Source organism: Salmo salar, chromosome 27 (genome assembly GCF_965601325.2).
Source record: "Salmo salar chromosome 27, fSalSal1, whole genome shotgun sequence".
NCBI lineage: Eukaryota > Metazoa > Chordata > Actinopteri > Salmoniformes > Salmonidae > Salmo > Salmo salar.
Window position 1 is genome coordinate 24,720,938 of NC_138317.1, and position 24,059 is coordinate 24,744,996.

At 44.8% G+C, this 24,059-nt stretch overlaps 1 protein-coding gene across 1 annotated transcript; it reads right to left on the bottom strand.

Moving 5' to 3' along the window:
• Window positions 1-925: 925 nt before the first annotated feature.
• Window positions 926-5,378, bottom strand: LOC106588701 (iroquois-class homeodomain protein irx-4-A). Its single transcript, XM_014177964.2, has 6 exons — window positions 4,462-5,378; window positions 3,975-4,223; window positions 3,633-3,742; window positions 3,151-3,313; window positions 2,684-2,852; window positions 926-2,200 (listed from the first exon to the last, which is right to left on the bottom strand). Exons 1-6 carry the CDS (start codon window positions 4,516-4,518, stop codon window positions 1,605-1,607), a joined length of 1,344 nt encoding a protein of 447 aa, XP_014033439.2. The 5' UTR covers window positions 4,519-5,378; the 3' UTR covers window positions 926-1,604.
• Window positions 5,379-24,059: the final 18,681 nt, after the last annotated feature.

Consider the following 24,059-nt stretch of genomic DNA (forward strand, 5'->3'; position numbering starts at 1 on the left):
ACTGATTTGTATCAATATTATTCATCCATTCGATTCCTCTCATGCCATGTATTATTCAAACTGTTGAAAAGTCTCACTCAAACCTCGGGTTGAATTGCATCATGTCATGGATCTCTTAAAATGTTAGGCCTAGGGTACTCCTATCCCTTCAGCGGGAAAATAAGAAGATATTGCATGAAGTCAGTGGAGATAAAGCTATTAGATTAAGAAGTGTGTTAAGGAGCTCAACTCTTCGCTAATGGAGTATATTCTATAATGGAGTATATTTTATCATGACCCGTTTAGAGAGCGGTGGATGCGCAGCTCATGGTCCCAGGTTGATGCAGTCAAAAGCCGCCTAATGAAAAGAGACGCATCGCTGATTGCTGCTATATCTGGGCCCGCTGTGGAAGTGGCATCGATTTAACAATTTAGCAGCCCTGTCCTCTGTGTTGGAATTAGTCACGGCTCAACGATGCCCAGCTTGCCGCCTTTTACACACACACACACACATAAATGAGGGAGAAAATATCCTCCACTCTCTCTCGCACTCCAAGGTGCATTAATTGAGGATATATATGTGCAAAATATTTAGTCTTGGAGGAAATTGAAAGTTCAATACAAAATGTAGAATAAACCTAGAAATATAATAGGTAATAATATGGTTATTATTATTATATACACATATATATGTTTAATGTCATTACTAGGCTATGATACATGCGCATGTGATTTAGTAGATGTTGGTTTACGCGACACAATTTCAGCACCATGGAGAGCGAACACAAGGCACCCATAAAAGGTAATCCTTTCAATTTTGCCTTAATAACAAATGTAAGATAGTTGCATTTGCAAAACGTAGGCTATAGGCTGGTCAACAACGCACTCCGTTTCAGCACCATGGAGAGCGAACGCAAGGAGAAATCACACTCAACAGAGAACATCATTCTGCAAAAAAAAACAATTGTTTATTTCCGTGACTCAACAACTGCAATCGGACTTTAGTGCAAGAAGTGTGAAATATGTCTATCAGATGTGATCATAAGCAAAACATACTGTATATTATGCACTACTTGGTTTATGAGGAAACATTGTGCTGTCATGCTTCAGGTTATTATAACAGGTCTGGAAACGGTGTAAGCCACTAGGATACTCTGTGTCCCCACTTCCCAGATCATAAAACAACATATTATCAGTGTGTTTTAGTGATTCAACAATCCAGAACTTTGTAATCTGTTGAATGTGGGGGATCATTTTACTGGGAGAATGGGTAGGCTACTACTTTGCTTTTCTTAGTGTTCAAAGGGATTGAATCCCTCTTTTTCCCACTCATTTAAAAACGCATTTAAAGTGAAAGTAGTCTGAATTTGATACTTATGCAAAACGTCATTGTTCTGATGTTTGTCATTATACTGACGTTTATGTGCATTAATGTATTGACATTTTTCTAAAACAAAAAAAGGCATGGAAGCATGTAGTATCATAAGGAGTTCAGATAGCCTTCTGCTCAGGTTGAGTTAATTCAAATGGTGTGAGGATAGCAGTCTCTGTATGCCTCTCTAATGAAGTCTATACATGCTGCAAAGACGAGGTAATATGTTCAACAGAGTTCTGCCTTCCATCGCCTATCCATTTAACCCAATCCACACCCTGTCCATGGCTGACTTGGACAGCACAGGTTTAAAGGAACTCTGTCTGAACAGCGGGTCGTGGAAGACCCCGTCCACCCAATCTCTCAGAGTAGCCACTGGCGAGTCCTGCTGCTCAGCCGCCCTCACCTTCAGGTGGGGTACTTCAGTCAGATACCCCCCTGGGGAGAGGGACTCGCTTGGGGTGGCTGTGTGCATGCATGGAGGGAACTCAGGTTGGACAGTAGCAGTTTGTGCAATGGACCAGATGTTAGGTTTGCTGCTCTCTGTACTTCGCAGGTCCCGTTGAGTGTAGAATGAGTTGGTTGTTCTGTCGTGGTCTGGTGTGTTTTTGAGGCAATCTGCTGACTGTGGCAATCGTTCATTCCCGTGTCGGAGTGTGTCTGGGGTATGTGTGAGTGGGCTGTTGGAAGGGTCTTTGGGGTGGTGGCGGTGGTCCGGTGGTGTGTGTACTGGGGTGTCTTTGGTGTGAAACCGGTGTTTAGGGTCGCAGTCAGAACCATCTGACTCCAGCAGATCAAAGTCCTCCAGGTCACTCTGTTTTAGGTCCACACACCTCCCCGTTACAGAGTCTACAACCAAAAAATACATAGATGTTTTAACAATCACATATTTCACAGGACGGATGGAAAACAACTTCCATATAAATTAATGGGAAGCCATTTTAACAGCCAGGTCACTCGTGATACCAGTCAGTATTCGACGTCCATCCATGTCTGAAGACGTCGGGAGATGACGTGGAAACCATCCACTAGTGGAAACACTTAGAATCTGCCTCTGATTCCAAAGGTTGCAAGTTTGAATCCAGTGATAGCCTATCCCAAACCTTAACCCTTACCTTAACCATTCAGAGTTAATGCCTCACCTTAAGAATTTGGAGTTAATACCTGAACTTAACCATAAACACTTCGAAATTTGACGTTTGGAACAACTTCCAAATTTCAAGTTTGAGAAACATGGATGAACATCTAATTCTGAGTTGACTGTGAGAGCGGGTCGCATGTTAATGAGTTCGTCTAGTCAATGATATAAATCTATGGTACACATGCACTCACCATCAACCTCTATCTCACGTTTGATTGGCTCCTCCTCTTGCGATCCCTCCACACCATCACTGTCATCTTCACAGCCCCTCTCATCAGAGCTTTTATTGGCTCGTGGTGACCATGTGACTTTGTTCTCCTTCTTCAACCTCCGCCGTGCATTGGCAAACCACGTGGACACCTGAATGAACAAACATATGAATAAATCATTACATATTTGATCATTCCCAAACCTACTGTTGTGGCCCTGAGCAAGGCACTTAACCCCTAAACCTGCTCCAGGGACATCGTATGTATGTGTATTTAGGTCTTTAGGAGGCTTTAGGATAAAGCAGAAGACACATTTCTGTGGGATGTAATCTTCTTCTGTGATTAACCAGTGCCTAGTGCTCCTCGATCGTGGATGTACTGTAACACATGATAAGTTCAGAAGAGCTCCACCTAACATATTCGTCCTCAAACACTGAGCCAGTTGTTACCTGTGTAAGTGTCATCTTGGTGATGATGGCCAGCATGATCTTCTCTCCCTTGGTGGGATACGGGTTCTTCTGGTGCTCCTGCAGCCAGGCCTTCAGAGTGCTGGTGGTCTCCCTGGTAGCGTTCTTCCTCCGTGCTGCGGCACTGTCCACTGATGACCCATACCTGGGAGAAGGGAGGTGAGGGGAGTGGTGTCAGAATAGGGGTGAATTTGACTGAGAAACTCTTCCAAATATTGCATTTTTCACATTATGTTTAATGGTTCTAAGATGTGCTGGAGCTTTGTTTTCAAATATTGTATTTTTTCCTCCTTGTACTTGGTGTTTGACATATTATATGTTCAAGAGATATGTGTGTGCAAATGGAACTATGTTATGCATCAATTACACATGCCTTATTCCTATTTCTCATATTTAGATCATATTTTGATGTTTACAAGAATTACAAGTTATTTAGAAACAGATAACATGTTTAGTAGACATACCCATATCGGTCATATGGATACTGCCCAAACGCGTAATCATATGGATAGTATGCAGGGGTTTGAGAGGCCCCCACATGTGCAGACGCTCCATCTTTGGACTCCAAGGTCCCCTGCAGATATGAAATCAAAAAACTTTCATTGACATAACTTGACAAAACCTTTCAAAAATGGAGTAAATTATGTTTTGTTTAGTCTACTTTGCTCACCACAGATATGGATCAGTCCAGTGCGCACGAATTGGACAAAGGTTTGTCCTTTTTATTTTCGCTGACATGACCAATTAGGTGAAAAGAAAGAAAAAAAGAAGAAAAAAAAGTCAATATAGAAAAAAAGCCTACCTACCCTGGCATATAGAGCTGTTGCGTCGCCTCCGCAGGTGCCATAGTACCCTTGGCTCTTTCCATAGCCAGCTCCATACACACCCAGACCTATAGCCGGGGTTGGTATCTCCTGGCCCGGGGAGCCGAGCAGCCTGCTCTCGTACACTGGGCACCGAAGAGGCTGGGGAGAGGGATGCGTCACACCTGAGTCCAGGAGAGACCTTCCGCCAGGCTCGAAGCAGTTGGCCAAAGAGCTCGTGCTCATGAGGAACTGGCGCGAAAACAAGAAAACATTATTTAGGAAAAATATAGACAATACGCAATACATGAGAGCAAAACGAAAAAGGCTCCCAATAAATTACAGTCATTTCGTAAAACAAACAAAACGTAGGCTATATGATATATCTGCAAAACCGGAGACACTAGCTTATAAAGTACAGAAACAAACAATGTTTTCCTTCACCACAATTTCTTTCAAGTTTCTTCTAATTTAGTGAAAGACGCATTACCTGGTGTGTAGGTGAGTAGGGGTATCCTAGCTGCGGGTAAGCCATGATATCAAACATCAGTGAATGTCGGCAAACTTTAAAGGATCAAGCACGAGCACAATGTCCAACTGTCACTCATCAATGCATCAGGATCAAGTAGCGGCTGATCTAAGGTCGGTTCCGAAGGTGGAATCTGGGTAAGTTACACGTGTGCTAGATCTGCGCGTAAAGGTAACTTTGACTAAATCAAATCAACACCAAGACACACTGCTTTCCACTGCGGGTAAAGTGCCGGCACCCAAGATTTGGTTTGTAATGAACAGTCTGCTTCAGCTGTTCTTCGGCTCTTCTTTTGAGGTATTAGAGAAATATCAGCTATAGAGCAATTCTCCCTTGGGATGTTTTTTTGGGGATGGCTCAGGTGTCCAAGTCGGTTGACGGTTGATGACGCGCTGAATGAATGAATATGTTTACCGTCCAGTCAGTCTGGTGAAACACATTATTTGCAGTCCACAGAGGCAGGGATGTTGTGATCTATGATCCACAAACCAACCATGCCTCTCCTGATGCGCTCTCTGCTTTTAACTCGCCTGTCTCTCTGACGTCACATGGACTCCCGCGTGCACAACTACTGGTCATCTCCTTCACTAACGCATATTTAGTTCAGGACTTTCGATTTAGCACAATATATTAAATGAATTAAAAGTGGTCAAAATGCATCACTGAGTTAGAAAAGCCTGCTTTCATTAAGAAAACAAAAACGAAGGTATAGGCCTAAATTCCTCCAAATTATCTTGAAGAATAAACGTATCAAAGTCTGCTTTCGTTGAACTACAAGACAGGAAAGAAAATACAACTATATAACTCTGGGCAGTTTCTCCAAACTGTCTAAAACCATAGATTCCTTCCCGTTATTTACGACAGACCTGCTCGCTTGAAGATTTTTGTTTCCACACGAGCACACACACCGCCCCGGGGTCCCGGTAAATATAATGAGGATGTGTTCAAGTCGCTCCCTCCCTCCCTCCGACACACACCACACACACACACACACACACACACACACACACACACACACACACACACACACACACACACACACACACACACACACACACACACACACACACACACACACACACGACACACACACACACACACACACACACACACTACATCAGAGGTGGAACAAGGAATGATGTGAAAGCTCTATCGCGGATGATTGATGACTATGAGATGATATTAGCATAATAGCTTTTTATTCCTGTAGTTTAGATAACATGTCACCTCAATGAAATTACCTCCTGACTCCTGATCAAGCTGTTATAGTGGAGAGGAGATTATAATAGCCAGGTCTGAATGAATTAATCAAACAATAAGCACGTCTCTTATCTTGAGAGGGCATCATTTCCAACTCAGTGGCTGTGATGATGATAAATTCAAAGTTGCCCTGGAAGAGGAAATGCTATTCATATTGTGATTTAGCTGTATTATACATTATTGTTTACCTGTTTTTTAATTACTAAAGGTCAAATTGTAATTATATCCTAATAAGCTGTGTGTGTGTGTGTGTGTGTGTGTGTGTGTGTGTGTGTGTGTGTGTGTGTGTGTGGTGTGTGTGTGTGTGTGTGTGTGTGTGTGTGTGTGTGTGTGTGTGTGTGTGTGTGTGTGTGTAAGAATCACCCTATCAGAGTAATTCTTATCAGATCAATGTCATCTCTCCCCAGAGACTATCCAAACACGTCATCCTTAATAAAAACACTTGACATGAGATATTACTGATATAACAATACTGTAACTGTATGTGTCATTACTAATCTAAAGCATTAATGATGATGAGTACCTCATCTCTCTCTCCCCCCTCTCTCATCTCTCTCCTGCTCTCTTCCTCCTCTCTCATTCTCCCCCTCTCCCTCCTCTCTCATTCTCTCCCCCTCTCTTGCTCTCTCAACTCTCTCTGTCTTACTCTCTCCCCCCTCTCTCATCTCTCTCCTGCTCTCTTCCTCCTCTCTCATTATCCCCCCACCCTCCTCTCTCATTCTCTCCCCCTCTCCCTCCTCATTCTCTCCCCGTCTCCCTCCTCTCTCCTTCTCTCCCCCTCTTCCTCCTCTCATTCTCTCCCCCTCTATCCCTCCTTTCTCCTGCTCTCTCATCTCTCCCCTGCTCTCTCCCTCCTCTCTCATCTCTCCCTCCTCTCTCATTCTCTCCCCTCTATTCCTCCTTTCTCCTGCTCTCTCATCTCTCCCCTGCTCTCTCCCTCCTCTCTCATCTCCCCCCTGCTCTCTCCCTCCTCTCTCATTCTCTCCCCCTCTCTCCCTCCTTTCTCCTGCTCTCTCATCCCTCCCCTGCTCTCTCCCTCCTCTCTCATCTCTCCCTCCTCTCTCATTCTCTCCCCCTCTATCCCTCCTTTCTCCTGCTCTCTCATCTCTCCCCTGCTCTCTCCCTCCTCTCTCATCTCCCCCTGCTCTCTCCCTCCTCTCTCATCTCTCCCTCCTCTCTCATTCTCTCCCCTGCTCTCTCCCTCCTCTCTCATTCTCTCCCCTGCTCTCTCCCTCCTCTCTCATTCTCTCCCCCTCTCTCGTAGCAGCTAAAAGGGTAATCATGTTTCTGTTCTCTTATTCTGCATCATTGATGAGAAGGGTCAGTGGATTTATACCGTAGGCTTAGTTCACTGACTCCTTCCCCTCTTTAGGGCTTCTCTTGAGGGCCCTTATTAGGGGTATGAGAACACCTTCTGATAGCCTGGCTAATGTGAAAGTATAGTATGGAAGTATTCTGTTTAGGACATTACAGTGTGTGTTACAGTATGGTAGATTGTGGGTTAGGTTAATTCAAGTTTACAACGGTATAGGTTTGTTATACTCCTCTTCCTCAGAGAGAAAAAGAGAAAGGGAGAGAGAGAGCAAGAGAGAGAGAGAACCTTGTGCTGTGGTAATGAAGGACAGTGGGTTGGCTATTTCTTTTTTCTCCTCCTCTCCTTTCCTCCTCTTCTCACCCCCCACCCCCTTAGAATGAAGCGAGTTAGGGAGTAGAAATTAAGTAGAGAATTTAGATAATCCATTGAGTAGATTCCTAATATTCAATTGTATTCTATTTTGTTCTATTGTATAGTATTGCATTGCATTCTGTTCTGTTCTACTGTAATATATAATTTTGTTCCATCATACAAGAGGAGGATGAGAGCAGATCAAATGTTCTTAGAGGTGAACTAAACTTTCCTCCATCGCTCTACTTAACTAAAACACCTTCATAAAGAATTTCTATGCACTCTCTTTCTCGCTCTCTCTCTCACTCTCTCTTTTTCTCCACAGTCGCCGGCCATCTCTCTCTCTCTGTCTCATTGTTCTTTAAGTGATTCTTCATCAGAGACATTTAAACCATGTTTTTCTCCTCTCTGCCAAAGACATTACCAGCTGTACCTCTTCTCCCAATCTTTTATGCTGAAAAGCCAAACCTGAGAGACACAAAAAGCATCTACATGTTAAATGGTGATTAAAATTGTATAGTATTCATACTTTCAGGTAGGAAATATTCAAATGTGCCTTGCCGTACTGTACAGTGATTGAAGGAAGTTGTGATTGGAGTTTTCCCCCTTTCTGCATTTATCTACCGTGATGCTTTCTTCTCTCATATTACCCTGTGTGTGTGTGTGTGTGTGTGTGTGTGTGTGTGTGTGTGTGTGTGTGTGTGTGTGTGTGTGTGTGTGTGTGTGTGTGTGTGTGTGCGTGCGTGCGTGCGTGCGTGCGTGCGTGCGTGCGTGCGTGCGTGCGTGCGTGCGTGGGTGCGTGCGTGTGTGTGTGTGTGGGCACCTACTGTGATGCCTTTCCCTCGCTCACATTAACTCCACGCCCCTCCCACGGTATTATAGTTGACGTATGCAGACGGGAGAAAATAGAGTGTGTGTGTGTTTACTGTTGAGTCGGTGCATTATGAATGAATGATTGATGTGAAGGGAACATTACGATAATCACGGTCTGACAGATGCAGTGTATTCTCAGATACCTATAAAAGTATGCAATATAGATGTAGAAGTATACCATATATTCATATAAAAATATGGAATAGAATATTCAAGTAGGGAATAATGACATTTATTACGGACGCATCTTTTGAAAAGTCACAAAACCATGAGGAAGTGGAACTCAAGAGCATGATAGAAGTATTCCGTGTTGTTCCATAGAGAATAAGATTGCTTTTGTCATTTCATTAGAAAAAGGAAACCTTGTGATGCACAGAAAGAAATAACATAATCCCGTTCAGTGTCAGAAGTTAAACACTGTCATTCGATTGGAGTGACGTGTGTTTGTGTGAATAGCGTCTAAAGCCAGAGCAGGAATATAGAAATATGGACACATTTCTATTTGTAGAGGTTGAGACAGTCACCTTTCATGGGACAAATGGAATGTCAATCAAGCACTGGAGCACAGAAGGGTTCTCCCCCGGGACATAGTGGTTACAGAATGATGATGGGGCTTGTTGTTGGAACATCATCACTTTAGGTTCAGTGGGACTGATGTTGGGGAAACCTGAGTCCTTTTTATCTCTCTCCTGTTCCTCTCTCATCTCTTTCTCTCTCTTCTCTCTCCCCACTACCTCTCATCTTCACTTTCTCCCCTGTGCTCCCTTCTTCATATAGCTCTTTCCTTTACCCATTGCCCTGTTCACTCTTCTCCCACACTTTTTTCGGCTTTCTCTTTCCTCTTTGCCCCCCTCTTCCTCTATCTCTCCTTTACCCTCTACCCCCTCCCCTTTTTCCTCTCCTCTCTCCCATATCTCTCTCCTCTTCCCTCCATCTCCTGGTCTTGTAGTTTGTCTGGAGAGGGTCAGAAGGGACTGAGTTGAGTGGTCTCTCTCAGAGGTCAACCAGGCAGTAAAAGTGTGTGTGTGTGTGTGTGTGTGTGTGTGTGTGTGTGTGTGTGTGTGTGTGTGTGTGTGTGTGTGTGTGTGTGTGTGTGTGTGTGTGTGTGACAGAGAGATCGGGTCGATAAAGAGATTGGCGAAAGAGGCCTTATATCACATTCCATCCAAGGATAAGTGTAGAGATGACAACAGAAGAAATACTAGAGGGATGTGAAGAGAGGAAAAAAAAGACAGAAAGCAGGAGGGAGAGTGGAGCAGAGGGAAGAGAGAGAGAGAGAGAGAGAGAGAGAGAGAGAGAGAGAGAGAGAGAGAGAGACAGACAGACAGACAGACAGACAGACAGACAGACAGACAGACAGACAGACAGACAGACAGACAGACAGACAGACAGACAGACAGACAGACAGACAGACAGACAGACAGACAGACAGACAGACAGACAGACAGACAGACAGACAGACAGACAGACAGACAGAGACAGGACAGAGAGACAGAGATTGAAGAGAGATAGGAGAATTAGTAAGATGGAGAAAGAAAGGTAGCTAGAGAGGTAGATAGATAAAGAAAAAGGGAGATAGAGAGGTAGATGAATAGAGAGAGGTATAGAGAGAGCTGTTTAAAGTGGGTATGCTTTCTGATCCCTGAGAGACTAGTTGTATTCCTCTGCATTACTTCTGCTTCATTACCTTCTCCTTCTCTCCATCTCCTCCTCTCCCTTTCGTCCTCTCCTCTCCTCTCCATGCTATACATTATTCACCCCTTCACCCCTATGTCCCCAGGGACCAATACAGACCATCATACTGCTGCTAACACTTAAACCTGGGAAGAGATTTTCAGTGTAACGATTCCATGGCAAATAGTGTATGAACTGATACACAAAACAACACTTGATTCAATACTTTGAGTTTTTCAATGAAAAGTATGAAACAACATTCTTGCCACCAACAGAATGTTATATATATGGGGCATACAACAATCTCACCTCTGTAGATTTTGCTGCGAAGAGACAGAATCATTACATTATTTATTCTGGTATTGAACCTGGTCACAGGTTCAGGAATGGTTAAAAAAATCACAACATACATTTAAAATGAACCTTACAATTAGCAGTGTTGGGCGATGTGGAAAGACATAGTCAATCAATCAACAATATACAAATATTATTGTAAAAAATATTCATCTTTTACTTGCAATCTGTGTATACTATGTGATTATAAAGGTTCAAAATTAATGTAAGACATCACAGCACAGTTGAAAAATATATAGCGCATGGAAATCAAAAGGGGGTGGTCTACGGAGATAGGTGGGATGGGCTGAGAGAAGTTGAGGAGTGGGATTAAAAGCTCATGATCGGTAATAGTTATTACTGAAAACACTATATATAATGATCGGTAATAGTTATTACTGAAAACACTATATATAATGATCGGTAATAGTTATTACTGTAAACACTATATATAATGTATACTGGAGATGTCTGAGCACTATATATCCAAATTGTAATGTGTATCTAAAAAAACCACATCTTTGTTATGTGACCACTGTGCATAAAAGTAATGTGTGTGAAATGTATATGTAACAAATAAGCTGTAAAAACCAAAATGTGGTGGATGGGCCAATAAAAATAAATTAATAATAATAATAAAAACACTTTAATCTGCTGCTCCTCCACCATTTACACTGGGTAAACCCTGTGTGTGTGTGTGTGTGTGTGTGTGTGTGTGTGTGTGTGTGTGTGTGTGTGTGTGTGTGTGTGTGTGTGTGTGTGTGTGTGTGTGTGTGTGTGTGTGTGCGCGCGTGTGTGTATGTGCGTGTGTGTATGTGCGTGTGTGTGTGTGTGGTGTGTGTGTGTGTGTGTGTGTGTGTGTGTGTGTGTGTGTGTGTGTGTGTGTGTGTGTGTGTGTGTGTGTGTGTGTGTGTGTATGTGCGTGTGTGTGTGTGTTTCTGTTGCTCTCTTTCTTTTTCTTACTCATTTCTAATCCTATTTCTATATTTCTCTTTATCCTTTACTAGTATGTTCCACTCTTAACCTTTAAGTAACACCAGTGAGCAGTTTGAAGTGAATAGGAGTATTTTCTTTTCTACTAGTTCTCTCTACTACACTCTCTGGAGTCAGGCGCCATCCTCTGGACATGTAAGGAACTACAACATTGACTAAGTGAATGACAGCCTGCAAGCTCCATGGTAATCTAGTGCCTAACACGGCTATCTACCAGTCAGTGTGGGGTTTGTCTCTGGGGTTGGGAGGGACAGCAGTCCATTAAGTGCATATTTAAAGAGCTCTCCATGTAGAGTAAGAAGAGCTGTAATGCTGGGAGATTTTTCCTGTGGGACTTTGGTGGTGTTCTATTTCCAGTCCTATCTGATCACGGATGGACAAAAATCTAAGCATCTGTGACAGTGGGAAACCAGATATCTGCCAACTGTGTGTGTGTGTGTGTGTGTGTGTGTGTGTGTGTGTGTGTGTGTGTGTGTGTGTGTGTGTGTGTGTGCATTTATGACAGTGGGGATCCCTGCCAACTGTTTATGAGATCTAAGAGTGAGGGAGGACGGCACAGAGACACAAGTTGGACAGAGTTTCTGTCCATTAGGCTCTATTAACTTAGATGATTTAGGGTTCACATTACAGTCTCTCTCTCTCTCTCTCTCTCTCTCTCTCTCCCTCCGGTGTGTGTGTGTGTGTGTGTGTGTGTGTGTGTGTGTGTGTGTGTGTGTGTGTGTGTGTGTGTGTGTGTGTGTGTGTGTGTGTGTGTGTGTGTGTGTCTATAACTGTAATCTAATGATAGATGAGGAATGAGGACGGATGAGATTCATTGCTACCCACAGAGGTCCATCTGAAGATTGTGCTGTTGCTTTAGCAAACAAAGACCCAGTGTATATCTCCACTTTCAGTCTTGACACATTTGTAAGCTATGCATATAGCGTTAGAATGTGTCGAAAGGACACAGCTCTAAAAACCACAGGGTTTGTATTCCATTGTAAGACATGTTGAACATTGAGAGAGGCACGGAACTGAGAGATGTGAATTTTGAATGGGGAACGTGAATGGGTGTTCTATTCTTTCTAATTCTGTAGTTAAGCAGCTCTGCTATAAGACACTATAGGAGGATAAACACTGTAGTAAAATGTCTGAATAGACCCAGCGATGCGAACACTCAACCATGAACTCAACGACGTAATCTCTTTTTCATACATTTTCCCTCAGATTACCACACTGAATAGACGAGAGAAAAAGAGAGGCGATTTATTACTTCAGTCCTATTCACTGTTTTGTTATGTCTATTTTCGCTCTATGTTCAATTCTACAACTTCAGGGTCCTGACGATGTTTGGAGATCGGAACCTCAACAGTCTTCCACAGCTGCAACGTGACAATAAAACACCAAACAAGAAGAGAGAATAGAATAGAGTTCAGCTATAAGCAGCACTTAGTAAACTGTTATTACATAGCATGGCTGTTGAATTACATGAATTTTACATGAGTTTTGTTGGGAGACTCTGGTCAGCTCTTTTGTCCACCTAGTTCTAATGTTAATAGTTTTAATACAGATCATCTCTATGGAAGAATGAATGCGGGTCGTTCTCTATGATATCTCACCATGGACAAACATTTACTTACAAGCCTACATTGGCTACATGAATATATTATTTTGATAACATCACAACAGTGGATTTAACCCAGTGTCCTGTTTATTCTCTGGTAGTTTGAATGTCCTACATATCCTCTGCTGATAATGTAGTTCTTTCTTTGCTTTCATTTGGGAGAAAATGATCAATGAATGAAAAAAGTGTAAGCGTGTATAGTGAGATCATACTTCCTTGTCCTACAAGGAATTGAAGCATTGGTACATTTACTTTTTTCAGAGCTTCAGCGTCTAACTGATTGACACTGATATTTTGCATATCAGAAGGGGGGCATTATAGTCAAGTTGCACTGTGCATAATCTTTAACTTCAATGTAAGCTATACTATATCCTTTCTCCCCTGAAAGTTAGACAATGTGCCAGGTTTCTTTCCCAGGGACCTCAGGGTCAAACTCTCCTAAGCCTGTTTGGTTATCAAATACGGCCTTTCCCTCAACCTCTCTTTATCTCTATTAATCTAGCATTGTCCCTGTCTTTCTCTTTCTCTTCACCTGCTCCTCTCTCGCTTTCTCTCCCTCCCTCCATTTTCCTCCTGCCTTTCTCTTTTGCAATCTTTATTTTTACCTGGCCCTCCTTCTCTGTCTCCTTGCGCTTCTCTGTCTTTCTCTTTCTTGTTATCCTCCCCTGCCCCTCTCCCTCTCTCCATCTCTCTCCCCTGCCCCTCTCCCACTCTCTCCATCTCTCTCCTGCCCCTCTCCCACTCTCTCCATCTCTCTCCTGCCCCTCTCCCTCTCTCTCCGTGTCTCTCCCCTGCCCCTCTCCCTCTCTCTCCATCTCTCTCCCCTGCCCCTGCCCCTCTCCCACTCTCTCCATCTCTCTCCTGCCCCTCTCCCCCTCTCTCATCTCTCTCTCCTACCCCTCTCCCTCTCTCTCCATCTCTCTCTCCTGCCCCTCTACCACTCTCTCCATCTCTCTCCTGCCCCTCTTCCACTCTCTCCATCTCTCTCCTACCCCTCTCCCACTCTCTCCATCTCTCTCTCCTGCCCTCTCCCACTCTCTCCATCTCTCTCCTGCCCCTCTCCCACTCTCTCCATCTCTCTCCTGCCCCTCTCCCCCTCTCTCATCTCTCTCTCCTACCCCTCTCCCTCTCTCTCCATCTCTCTCTCCTACCCCTCTCCCACTCTCTCCACTCTCTCTCCTGCCCCTCTCCCACTCTCTCCACTCTCTCTCCTGCCCCTCTCCCACTCTCTCCACTCTCTCTCCTGCCCCTCTCCCACTCTCTCCATCTCTCTCCTGCCCCTCTCAGCAGGCCTATAGACTTCTAACTTGTCTACATTTACCCCCTGTGTTGCCCCTCGAATGTGGCTGCCACTGTGAAACCCCTCAATTCTCCCTCAGTCAGCTGACTCTATTCTCCCTCAGTCAGCTCACTCTCACTGTTTTCACGACCTATAACCCCTGGCTCATGGCAACAGGAGGAAGAATGCCAGCTTTGATTGACAGCACAAAGAGGATCCCTCTCTCTCTCTCTCTCTCTCTCCCTCTCTCTCTCTCTCTCTCTCTCTCTCTCTCTCTCACACACACATACACACACACACAGACAGAGGATTGGAGCTATTTTGAGGGAGAACAATGGATGATTTGGGTTGATTGGATCACTGAAGGGCTGATGACTGTCAAAAGAGCAACGTTGTCTTTACATAAGCCTGATTATCTCAGCATGGTGAGGAGGGATCAGGGGAGCAGGAGGGAGCGGCAGGGAGTTAGCCCCCCACATGGTGCCTCTAAAGGGGATAGGTCTGTACACGAGGCCCAGGCTGTGGGGCCTAGTCCTCTCTCATCCACTGGTGGCCTTTAACTAATCTATTCAGATGACCAGAGGTCCTGAGACATGTGGATATCACAGGCAGATATGTGTGTGAAACTGTGAGTGGTGATGGGGGGAGGGGCATGGAGGAGGCACCAATTGTCCGATGTTGGCTGTAAATAGAGCATCCCTCACCTTTACCCTCCTCCGTCATCATCATCTCCTCCTCTTCCTCAGAAACAGAGAGGTGGGATGCCAGGATTGAAAAGAGAGAGAGGAAGATGCCAGGACAGAAAAGAGAGAGAGGGGGATGTCAGGACAGAAAAGAGAGAGAGGGAGGGAGATGCCAGGACAGAAAAGAGTGAGAGGGAGATGCCAGGACAGAAAAGAGTGAGAGGGGGATGCCAGGACAGAAAAGAGTGAGAGGGGGATGCCAGGACAGAAAAGAGTGAGAGGGGGATGCCAGGACAGAAAAGAGAGAGAGGGGGATGCCAGGACAGAAAAGAGAGAGAGGGGGATGCCAGGACAGAAAAGAGTGAGAGGGGGATGCCAGGACAGAAAAGAGAGAGAGGGAGATGCCAGGACAGAAAAGAGAGAGAGGGGGATGCCAGGAATGAAAACACAGAGAGGGGGATGCCAGGTTTGAAAAGAGAGAGAGGGGGAAGCCAGGAATGAAAACAGAGAGAGGGGGATGCCAGGTTTGAAAAGAGAGAGAGGGGGAAGCCAGTAATGAAAACAGAGAGAGGGGGATGCCAGGTTTGAAAAGAGAGAGAGGGGGAAGCCAGTAATGAAAACAGAGAGAGGGGGATGCCAGGTTTGAAAAGAGAGAGAGGGGGAAGCCAGGACAGAAAAGAGCAGCAGGACAGGGGTATCAAAGACAAATCCCCCCATAATCTCTTTAATAGGGATTTAAACACACCAAAGAGCCAATGGTAGAATACCAAAGACCCAATGAAGCTCAATTCAAGCTGAGAGCATTGATACCGATACAACTTAGAACACTATAGATAGTTGGGGCATTTACTGCCTCCGTTCCCTATATAACCCTGTATATACTTTTCCCTATATAATCCTGTATATACTTTTCCCTATATAACTCTGTATACACTTTTCCCTATATAACCCTGTATATACTTTTCCCCATATAACCCTGTATATACCTTTCCCTATATAACCCTGTATATACTTTTCCCTATATAACCCTGTATATACATTTCCCTATATAACCCTGTATATACCTTTACATTTACATTTACGTCATTTAGCAGATGCTCTTATCCAGAGCGACTTACAATTAATCCTGTATATACCTTTCCCTATATAACCCTGTTGTTACGGCCGTCGTTGGACGAAGGGGACCAAAGTGCAGCATGGTACGTGTTCATGATATTTATTAAACAATGAAACACTAGAGCCAAAGAAACAAAACGAAAAGCCAACAGTTCCGTCGAGTAACGAATACAAAACAGAAAACAACTACCCACAAAACACAGGTGGGAAAAAGCTGCCTAAGTATGGTTCCCAATCAGAGGCAGCTGCCATTCGTTGTCTCTGATTGGGAACCATACTTAGGCAGCCCTTTTTCCCTCCTTGAGTTGTGGGATCTTATTTTTGTACTGCTCGGTAAGCCTGCAAGACGTGACGGTCGTTTACCATTGTTTAATATTTTGTTTAAGTGTTCTGAGTAAAAATAAATATCAAGATGAACACTTACCACGCTGCACCTTGGTCTACTCCTTTGGACAACCGTTACAGAAGATCCCACCACCAAAGGACCAAGCAGCATGGTCAGGAGGACTGGACCTGGGAGGAAATCCTGGATGGGGCAGGGCCCTGGACAAGGCCTTGGGAGTATCGCCGTCCGCAAGATGAGATAGAGGCAGCGAAAGCGGAACGGCAATACTATGAGGAACAAACACGGCAACAACGGAAGCCCGAGAGGCAGCGCCCCCCAAAAATTGTGTGTGGAGGGGGGGGGGGGGGGGCACACGGGGAGATTGGCGAAGTCGGGGTTGAGACCTAAGCCAACTCCCCGTGCTTACCGTGGGGAGCGAGTGACCGAGCAAGCACCGTGTTATGCGGGGATACGCATTGTGTCGCCAGTGCGCAGCTACAACCCGGTACGCTCGGTGCAAGCTTCCCACAGTTGCCGTGCTAGAGTTGGCAGTCATCCAGGAAGAAGTGTGCTGGCTCAGCGTTCCTGGTCTCCAATGCGTCTCTTCGGACCAGGTTATCCTGCGCCAGCTCTACGCACGGTACCCCCCCATTCACCAGCACAAATCAGTTCGTCCTGTGCCACCGCTCTGCCCTTGCTGGGCTAAAATAAACATCCAGCCAGGACGGGGTGTGCCAGCCCTAAGCTCCAGACCTCCAGTGCGCCTCCACGGCCCAGTATACCCTGTGCCTGCTCTGCGCACCCAGTCTCCTGTGCGTCTCCCCAGTCCGGTGAGACCGGTTCCAGCTCCACGTAGGAAGCCTCCAGGGATGATCTATGGTCCGAAGCCTCCAGTGATGATACATGGCACAAAGCCTCCAGTGATGATCTATGGCTCGGAGCCTGTAGTGATGATCCATGGCACGAAGCCTCCAGTGATAATTCATGGTCCAGAGCCTCCAGTGATGATACATGGCACAAAGCCTCCAGTGATGATCTATGGCCCGGAGCCTGTAGGGATGATCCATGGCACGAAGCCTCCAGTGATGATCCATGGCCCGGAGCCTGTAGGGATGATCCATAGCACGAAGCCTATAGGGATGATCCATGGCCCGGAGCCTGTAGAGATGATCCATGGCACGAAGCCTCCAGTGATAATCCATGGCCCGGAGCCTCCAGTGATAATCCATGGCCCGGAGCCTCCAGTGATGATCCATGGCACAAAGCCTCCAGTGATGATCCATGGCGCGGAACCTGTAGTGATGATCCATGGCACGGAGCCTACAGAGACGGTCCCCAGTCCGGAACCTACAGCGACGCTCTCCAGTCCGGAGCCTTCAGCGACGCTCCCCAGTCCGGAGCCTCCAGCAACGCTCCCCAGTCCGGAGCCTCCAGCGACGCTCCCCAGTCCGGAGCCTCCAGCGATGCTCCCCAGTATGGAGCCTCCAGCGACGCTCCCCAGTCCGAAGCCTCCAGCGACGCTCCCCAGTCCGGAGCCTCCTGAGATGGCCTGCAGCCTGGAACCTCCTGAGACGGCCTGCAGGCCCGAACCTCCTGAGACGGCCTGCAGCCTGGAACCTCCTGAGACGGTCTGCAGCCCAGAGTCTTCAGCGACGGTCTGCAGCCCAGAGTCTTCAACGACGGTCTGCAGCCCAGAGTCTTCAGCGGCGGTCTGCAGCCCAGAGTCTTCAGCGGCGGTCTGCAGCCCAGAGTCTTCAGCGGCGGTCAGCAGTTCAGAGCCTCCGGCGATGATCCACGGTCTGGTTCCTCCGGCGACACAGAAGCGGGGGGGATCAGCAGGTGGTGTGGGGGCTACGCCCCGAACCAGAGCCGCCGCCAAGTATAGATGCCCACCCGGACCCTCCCCTATAGGTTCAGGTTTGCGGCCGGGAGTCCGCACCTTTGGGGGGGGGGGGGTACTGTCACGCCCTGACCTGAGAGAGACGGTTTATTTCTCTATTTTGTTAGGTCAGGGTGTGGGGTGGGCATTCTATGTTTTATATTTCTATGTTTTGGTCAGATATGGTTTCCAATCAGAGGCAGCTGCCATTCGTTGTCTCTGATTGGGAACCATACTTAGGCAGCCCTTTTTCCCTCCTTGAGTTGTGGGATCTTATTTTTGTACTGCTCGGTAAGCCTGCAAGACGTGACGGTCGTTTACCATTGTTTATTATTTTGTTTAAGTGTTCTGAGTAAAAATAAATATCATGATGAACACTTACCACGCTGCACCTTGGTAAACTCCTTTGAACAACCGTTACACCTGTATATACTTTTCCCTATATAACCCTGTATATACTTTTTCCTATATAACCCTGTATATACTTTTCCCTATATAACTCTGTATATACCTTTCCCTATATAACCCTGTATATACTTTTCCCTATAAAACCCTGTATATACATTTCCTTATATAACACTGTATTTACTTTTCCCTATATAACCCATGATATACTTTTCCCTATATAACCCTGTATATACTTTTCCTTAAATAACACTGTATGTACTTTCCCCTATATAACCCATTATATACTTTTCCCTATATAACCCTGTATATACTTTTCCCTATATAACTCTGTGTATACTTTTCCCTATATAGTGCTTTAGCAAGTATTAAGGTATTTTTTGAAGAGTGCAGGTCAGTTTTGAGGACAGAACATGTCATCCTCTCACCAGGAACCAGTCTTCAGCCAATTCCCAAAGGAATGCCACTACCACCATTTGGGAACTAACTAATAGAGGAAACATACAGTCTCCCAAATTACTATGAGAAAGGTTGGGCTGATGTTGTCCTTATCATCCCATTTTAGCTTAATGCCAGTGTGAAATACCACTTAAGAGAGTTCTGAGGAATAGAGAAGGTGCATTGTGACAGATTGTTCGAGTGGCTAAAAACATTGTCTTTAACAGTGTTTAACAGTCCCCACAGCAGTCTATCTATCTGTCTGAGAGTTGGCAGTATATGAGGCCAGCCTTGAGGGCTTGGCTTGCTTCCATCCTGTTCTCACTTCAATGACTGCTCTCTCTGTATGCCCTCTGTATCTCTCTCCCTATGTTTCCTACCTTTCTCTCTGCACTCTTTCCCTCTCCTCTCCTCTCCTCTCCTCTCCTCTCCTCTCCTCTCCTCTCCTCTCCTCTCCTCTCCTCTCCTCTCCTCTCCTCTCCTCTCCTCTCCTCTCCTCTCCTCTCCTCTCCTCTCCCCTCCTCTCTTTCTCTTTCTCTCTCTCCTCTCCCCTCCTCTCCTCCTCTCCTCCCGTCTCCCCTCCTCTCTTTCTCTCTCTCCTCTCCTCCCCTCTCTTTCTCTCCTCTCCTCTCCTCCCCTCTCCCCTCCTCTCTTTCTCTCTCTCCTCTCCCCTCCTCTCTTTCTATCTCTATCTCCTCTCCTCTCCTCCTGTCTCCCCTCCTCTCTCTCGCTCTATCTTTCCTCACTTGCCGGCTTAATTAAACTGCAGATAAATATGAGTTAGATATAAGTAAGTAAAGAATAACAGAGATGATGTAATCCACTCCAATAGAATGAGCCTTTTTGCTCTTGTTCTAACAGTTGCAGTATATCTACCTCAGTCAGGGCAGGAAGTGACAGGTTTGGACAAACTTGTTCATCCTTCACCAGTAGGAAATACACTGTCTCCTTCCACCTTCCTAAGCACTGTCAAATAAATTGATGTGAGAAAAATAAGGAGAGAAACTCCTGAGGTGTTTCAAGGCGCTTTGTGTCGCGTGTGGGTGTGTGTGTGGTAACTCCTGAGGTGTTTCAAGGTAATGTGTGTAGTGTGTGTGTGTGTGTGTGTGTGTGTGTGTGTGTGTGTGTGTGTGTGTGTGTGTGTGTGTGTGTGTGCGTGTGTGTGTGTGTGTGCGTGTGTCTGGTAACTCCTGAGGTGTTTCGAGGTGCTGTCATGTACTCTCCACACCTGTCAAGGGGAGAAGCAGTCCTTCCACTCTGTAACATGGCAGCCCTGGAGACAGAGCAGCACAGCGTGGCTATTTCACACACTCATTACCTAGTCAGGACCACAGTTGCAACACGGTTCACAGACTCATTATCTACATCCCTTCACTGTTTGAAAGTGTGTCATATTAATATATACCACTTTGCAGAGGCTTATCCAGTGTGACTTACAGTATAGTGAGTGCAGCCATTTCCACTATGAGCATGCAGTGTAGTTCTTTTTAATATATTTTTTATGCATATATTGATTAAGTAGTAAGGTGACTCATGTACATTTCATGCCTTTTTTTGTGTTGCATGTGTTGCTATTATTTTCAGATTAGAAAAGGATGCGGTCGCTGTGATTAAAGCAGAGTGTGTTTCCCATGTCCACAGAAAGAGGGCAGTATTGAGTCAGGTTTACAGGTTGATGGGGAGACTGACACATCTCTGGTTTTAGCAGGGCTCTGTCACTCACTGTGACTCATGCACAAACATAGGTTTCTTAACCTGATGACTTCATTAAAGTCACAATCTGTAATTTGCTGTTCAATGGTCATTTCAATTTATGATTTTATACCAATTACTAATTTTGTATATTAATTTCCTCAGCACCATCCCTCAGTTTACCAAACAGGGTCAGGCTGTTGAAATTATAGATTGTGTCTTTAATTTAATGAAACTTTAAAATGTTGTCTCTTGGCCTCATAGAGAAAATCTCTTATATCCCCTCTCCCCCACCTCACCTCCTCCTCTCTGCTCCCCTCCTGGATGCCATTTAAACCAGTTAAATAATTTAGTGGTAGTGCTTGTGTCACTCCCGTCCTTGTGTGTCTGTGGCTCAGAAAGCTTCCTTATATCACTGATCTGGAGAGAGTGGACCACCGTCTGATTTCAACCAGCTACACCAGGGGCATCAATCATACACATTATTCTCCTACTGTATTATTCTTACTCTCATCTCTTATTAAAATATTCTGAAAAATATAGTTTTTCTATGAATATTCTATAAACATTATTTGTGCACTGTGATTGGCCGGCCCCCAGGAATAATTTGAAATGAGTAAAATGTAAGGTAAAACTTATTTCCTGTAGTAATTACCCAATATGTACTGGAAAATGATGTGTTAATAGTGGCGTTTCCTTTAACTTCATTAAAAAATCTCTACAAATGTTTTATTCTTCCTAAAAGTTCATAACCTCAACCTATGATCTCTTGTGCCGCTGAGGAGACTATAGACCAACAGATGGGGTCATGTCTGCTTTGTAACAGTGATTCTCTCCTAACACAGGGTTAACTAACTAACCTGAAGGAATACTGTTTCACTAAAACAACCACACACACACGCACATGCACACACACTCACCGAGCTAACTCTCTCTCTCTTACTTAATTAAAACAGTGTGTGTGTGTGTGTGTGTGTGTGTGCGATTGTGCATGTGTCTGGTTTCAGGCTGCACACCTCCCCTGTGTGTTTTCACTGTGTTGCCTTAACCTCTCCTGGACTCCACTGGGCCTCGCTGCTGAAGGAAACACAACAGAATTAGGTTACACATGGCCTACAGAGATGTGTGTGTGTTCAGTGTTTGTGTGTGTGTGTGTGTGTGTGTGTGTGTGTGTGTGTGTGTGTGTGTGTGTGTGTGTGTGTGTGTGTGTGTGGTGTGTGTGTGTGTGTGTGTGTGTGTGTGTGTGTGTGTGTGTGTGTGCGTTGTGACCCCAGACGCACCTGTGGATTAGAGCTGTATTTTCCTTTAATCAGTTTTAAGACGGATTCTGAAAAATGTCCCGAAATCACACCGGGACAAGCAGCGCCCTGTGCAGATTTTTGGAAGGGAGAGCCCCTCTACCTGGCTGTGCTTAGCTTTCTAAACCATAGTTTAACCAGACCTACCTTCCACCCAGCCCAACCCAGATCTAGGGATACCTATCTGTAGATATTCCAAATCCCTTACTGCTCCTTTATGTCAAGATGGGGACAGACAGAAGAAAAAACCCAGGAGGACCAAGGCACATAGTTAATCTTCACATAATTAAAATGCTTTATTTTTATGGCATTTTTAATGTAACTAAGATTTAAAAACTCTGAAGTGTTTCGGCAGCATGGTCTTCGTCAGGTAGTGCAATGAGTACAGAGTTGAGGGTAGCACTTCAAGGTTTTGGAATCTTTCCCTTTTCACCCAATCAGTGTTTTGAGTCTACATACGATCACTTGCTTGCTTGAAAATGTACACTTCCGTTCAAAAGTTTGGGGTCACTTACAAATGTCCCTGTTTTTGAAATAAAAGCAATTTTTATGTCCATTAAAATAACCTCAAATTGATCAGGAATGCAGTGTAGACAATGCTAATGTTGTAAATGTCTATTGTAGCTGGAAACGGCAGATTTTTTATGGAATATCTACATAGGAGTACAGAGGCCCATTATCGGCAAACCATCACTCCTGTGTTCCAATGGCACGTTGTGTTAGCTAATCCAAGTTTAGCATTTTAAAAGGCTAATAGATCATTAGAAAACCCTTTGCAATTATGTTAGCACAGCTGAAAACTGTTGGGCTCATTAGAGAACCAATAAAACTGGTCTTCTTTAGACTAGTTGAGTATCTGGAGCATCAGACTTTGTGGGTTCGATTACAAGCTCAAAATGGCCAGAAACAAATAACTTTCTTCTGAAACTCGTCAGTCTATTCTTGTTCTGAGAAATGAAGGCTATTCCACGTGAGAAATTGCCAAGGAACTGAAGATCTCGCACAACACTGTGTACTACTCCCTTCACAGAACAGAGCAAACTGTCTCTAACCAGAATAGAAAGAGGAGTGGGAGGCCCCGGTGCACAACTGAGCAAGAGGACAAGTACATTTGAGTGTCTAGTTTGAGAAACAGACGCCTCACAAGTCCTCAACTGGCAGCTTCATTAAATAGTACCCACAAAACACCAGTCTCAATGTCAACAGTGAAGAGGCGACTCTGGGATGCTGGTCTTCTAGGCAGAGTTGCAAGGAAAAAGCCATATCTCAGGCTGACCAATAAAAATAATAGATTAAGATGGGAAAAAGAACACAGACACTGGACAGAGGACCTCCGCCTAAAAGGGAGTAGTACACAGTGTTGTACGTGTTCTAACATGGTCTACAGTGTATTCTGATCAATTTGATGTTATTTAAATGGACAAAAACATATATATATATATATTTTTTTAATGACATTTCTAAGTGACCCCAAACTTTTGAACGGTAGTCTATATTGACAACATTGATCTACAACAGTAATATTTGGCCAACAGATAAATTCATTAAAAGTGACTGTAAGGTGAAGTTAGTATATTATAATGATACTCTTGGTTGTGGGCTTTCAAATCAGATCCTAGTGTGTTATAACACAGAGAACCAGATGGCCAAACGTTCAATACAGGGATAGCTAGGTAGCCTCCAAATGCACTGCTATAACTAATCTCTTTAGTTTAGCTGTGGAGTGTGAGGGTAAAAGACACATTCGTCTTAGTTCACAGGAAGGGTTGGAGACATGGGACCACCATCGTGATACAGAAACGCACGTACGCACGCACGCCATATAATACATTTTATGTGACATGTGATAGGGAGGGATTATCCTGCCATGTCATTGGACCCTGGACACATAATCCCTCCCATTCCTGTATGACATCACATCCTGTTCTTGATCCAATACTTGTCTAATTATGTTAGAGTTTTAATTTACTTTAATTTGGCTACTGATGCAATATCACTGACATCAGATTCAATTTACGAACTGGAAAATGTGAGGGCAATAA

What these genes read in the sequence shown, in the direction of transcription:
- LOC106588701 (XM_014177964.2), bottom strand. Translation starts at nt 4,518, where the DNA reads ATGTTTGATATCATGGCTTACCCGCAGCTAGGATACCCCTACTCACCT. An exon ending in CAACAGCTCTATATGCCAGG is followed by an intron (nt 3,743 to 3,974) that starts GTAGGTAGGCTT and finishes TCATATCTGCAG; the next exon opens with GGGACCTTGGAGTCCAAAGA. An exon ending in ACGTGAGATAGAGGTTGATG is followed by an intron (nt 2,201 to 2,683) that starts GTGAGTGCATGT and finishes TTTTGGTTGTAG; the next exon opens with ACTCTGTAACGGGGAGGTGT.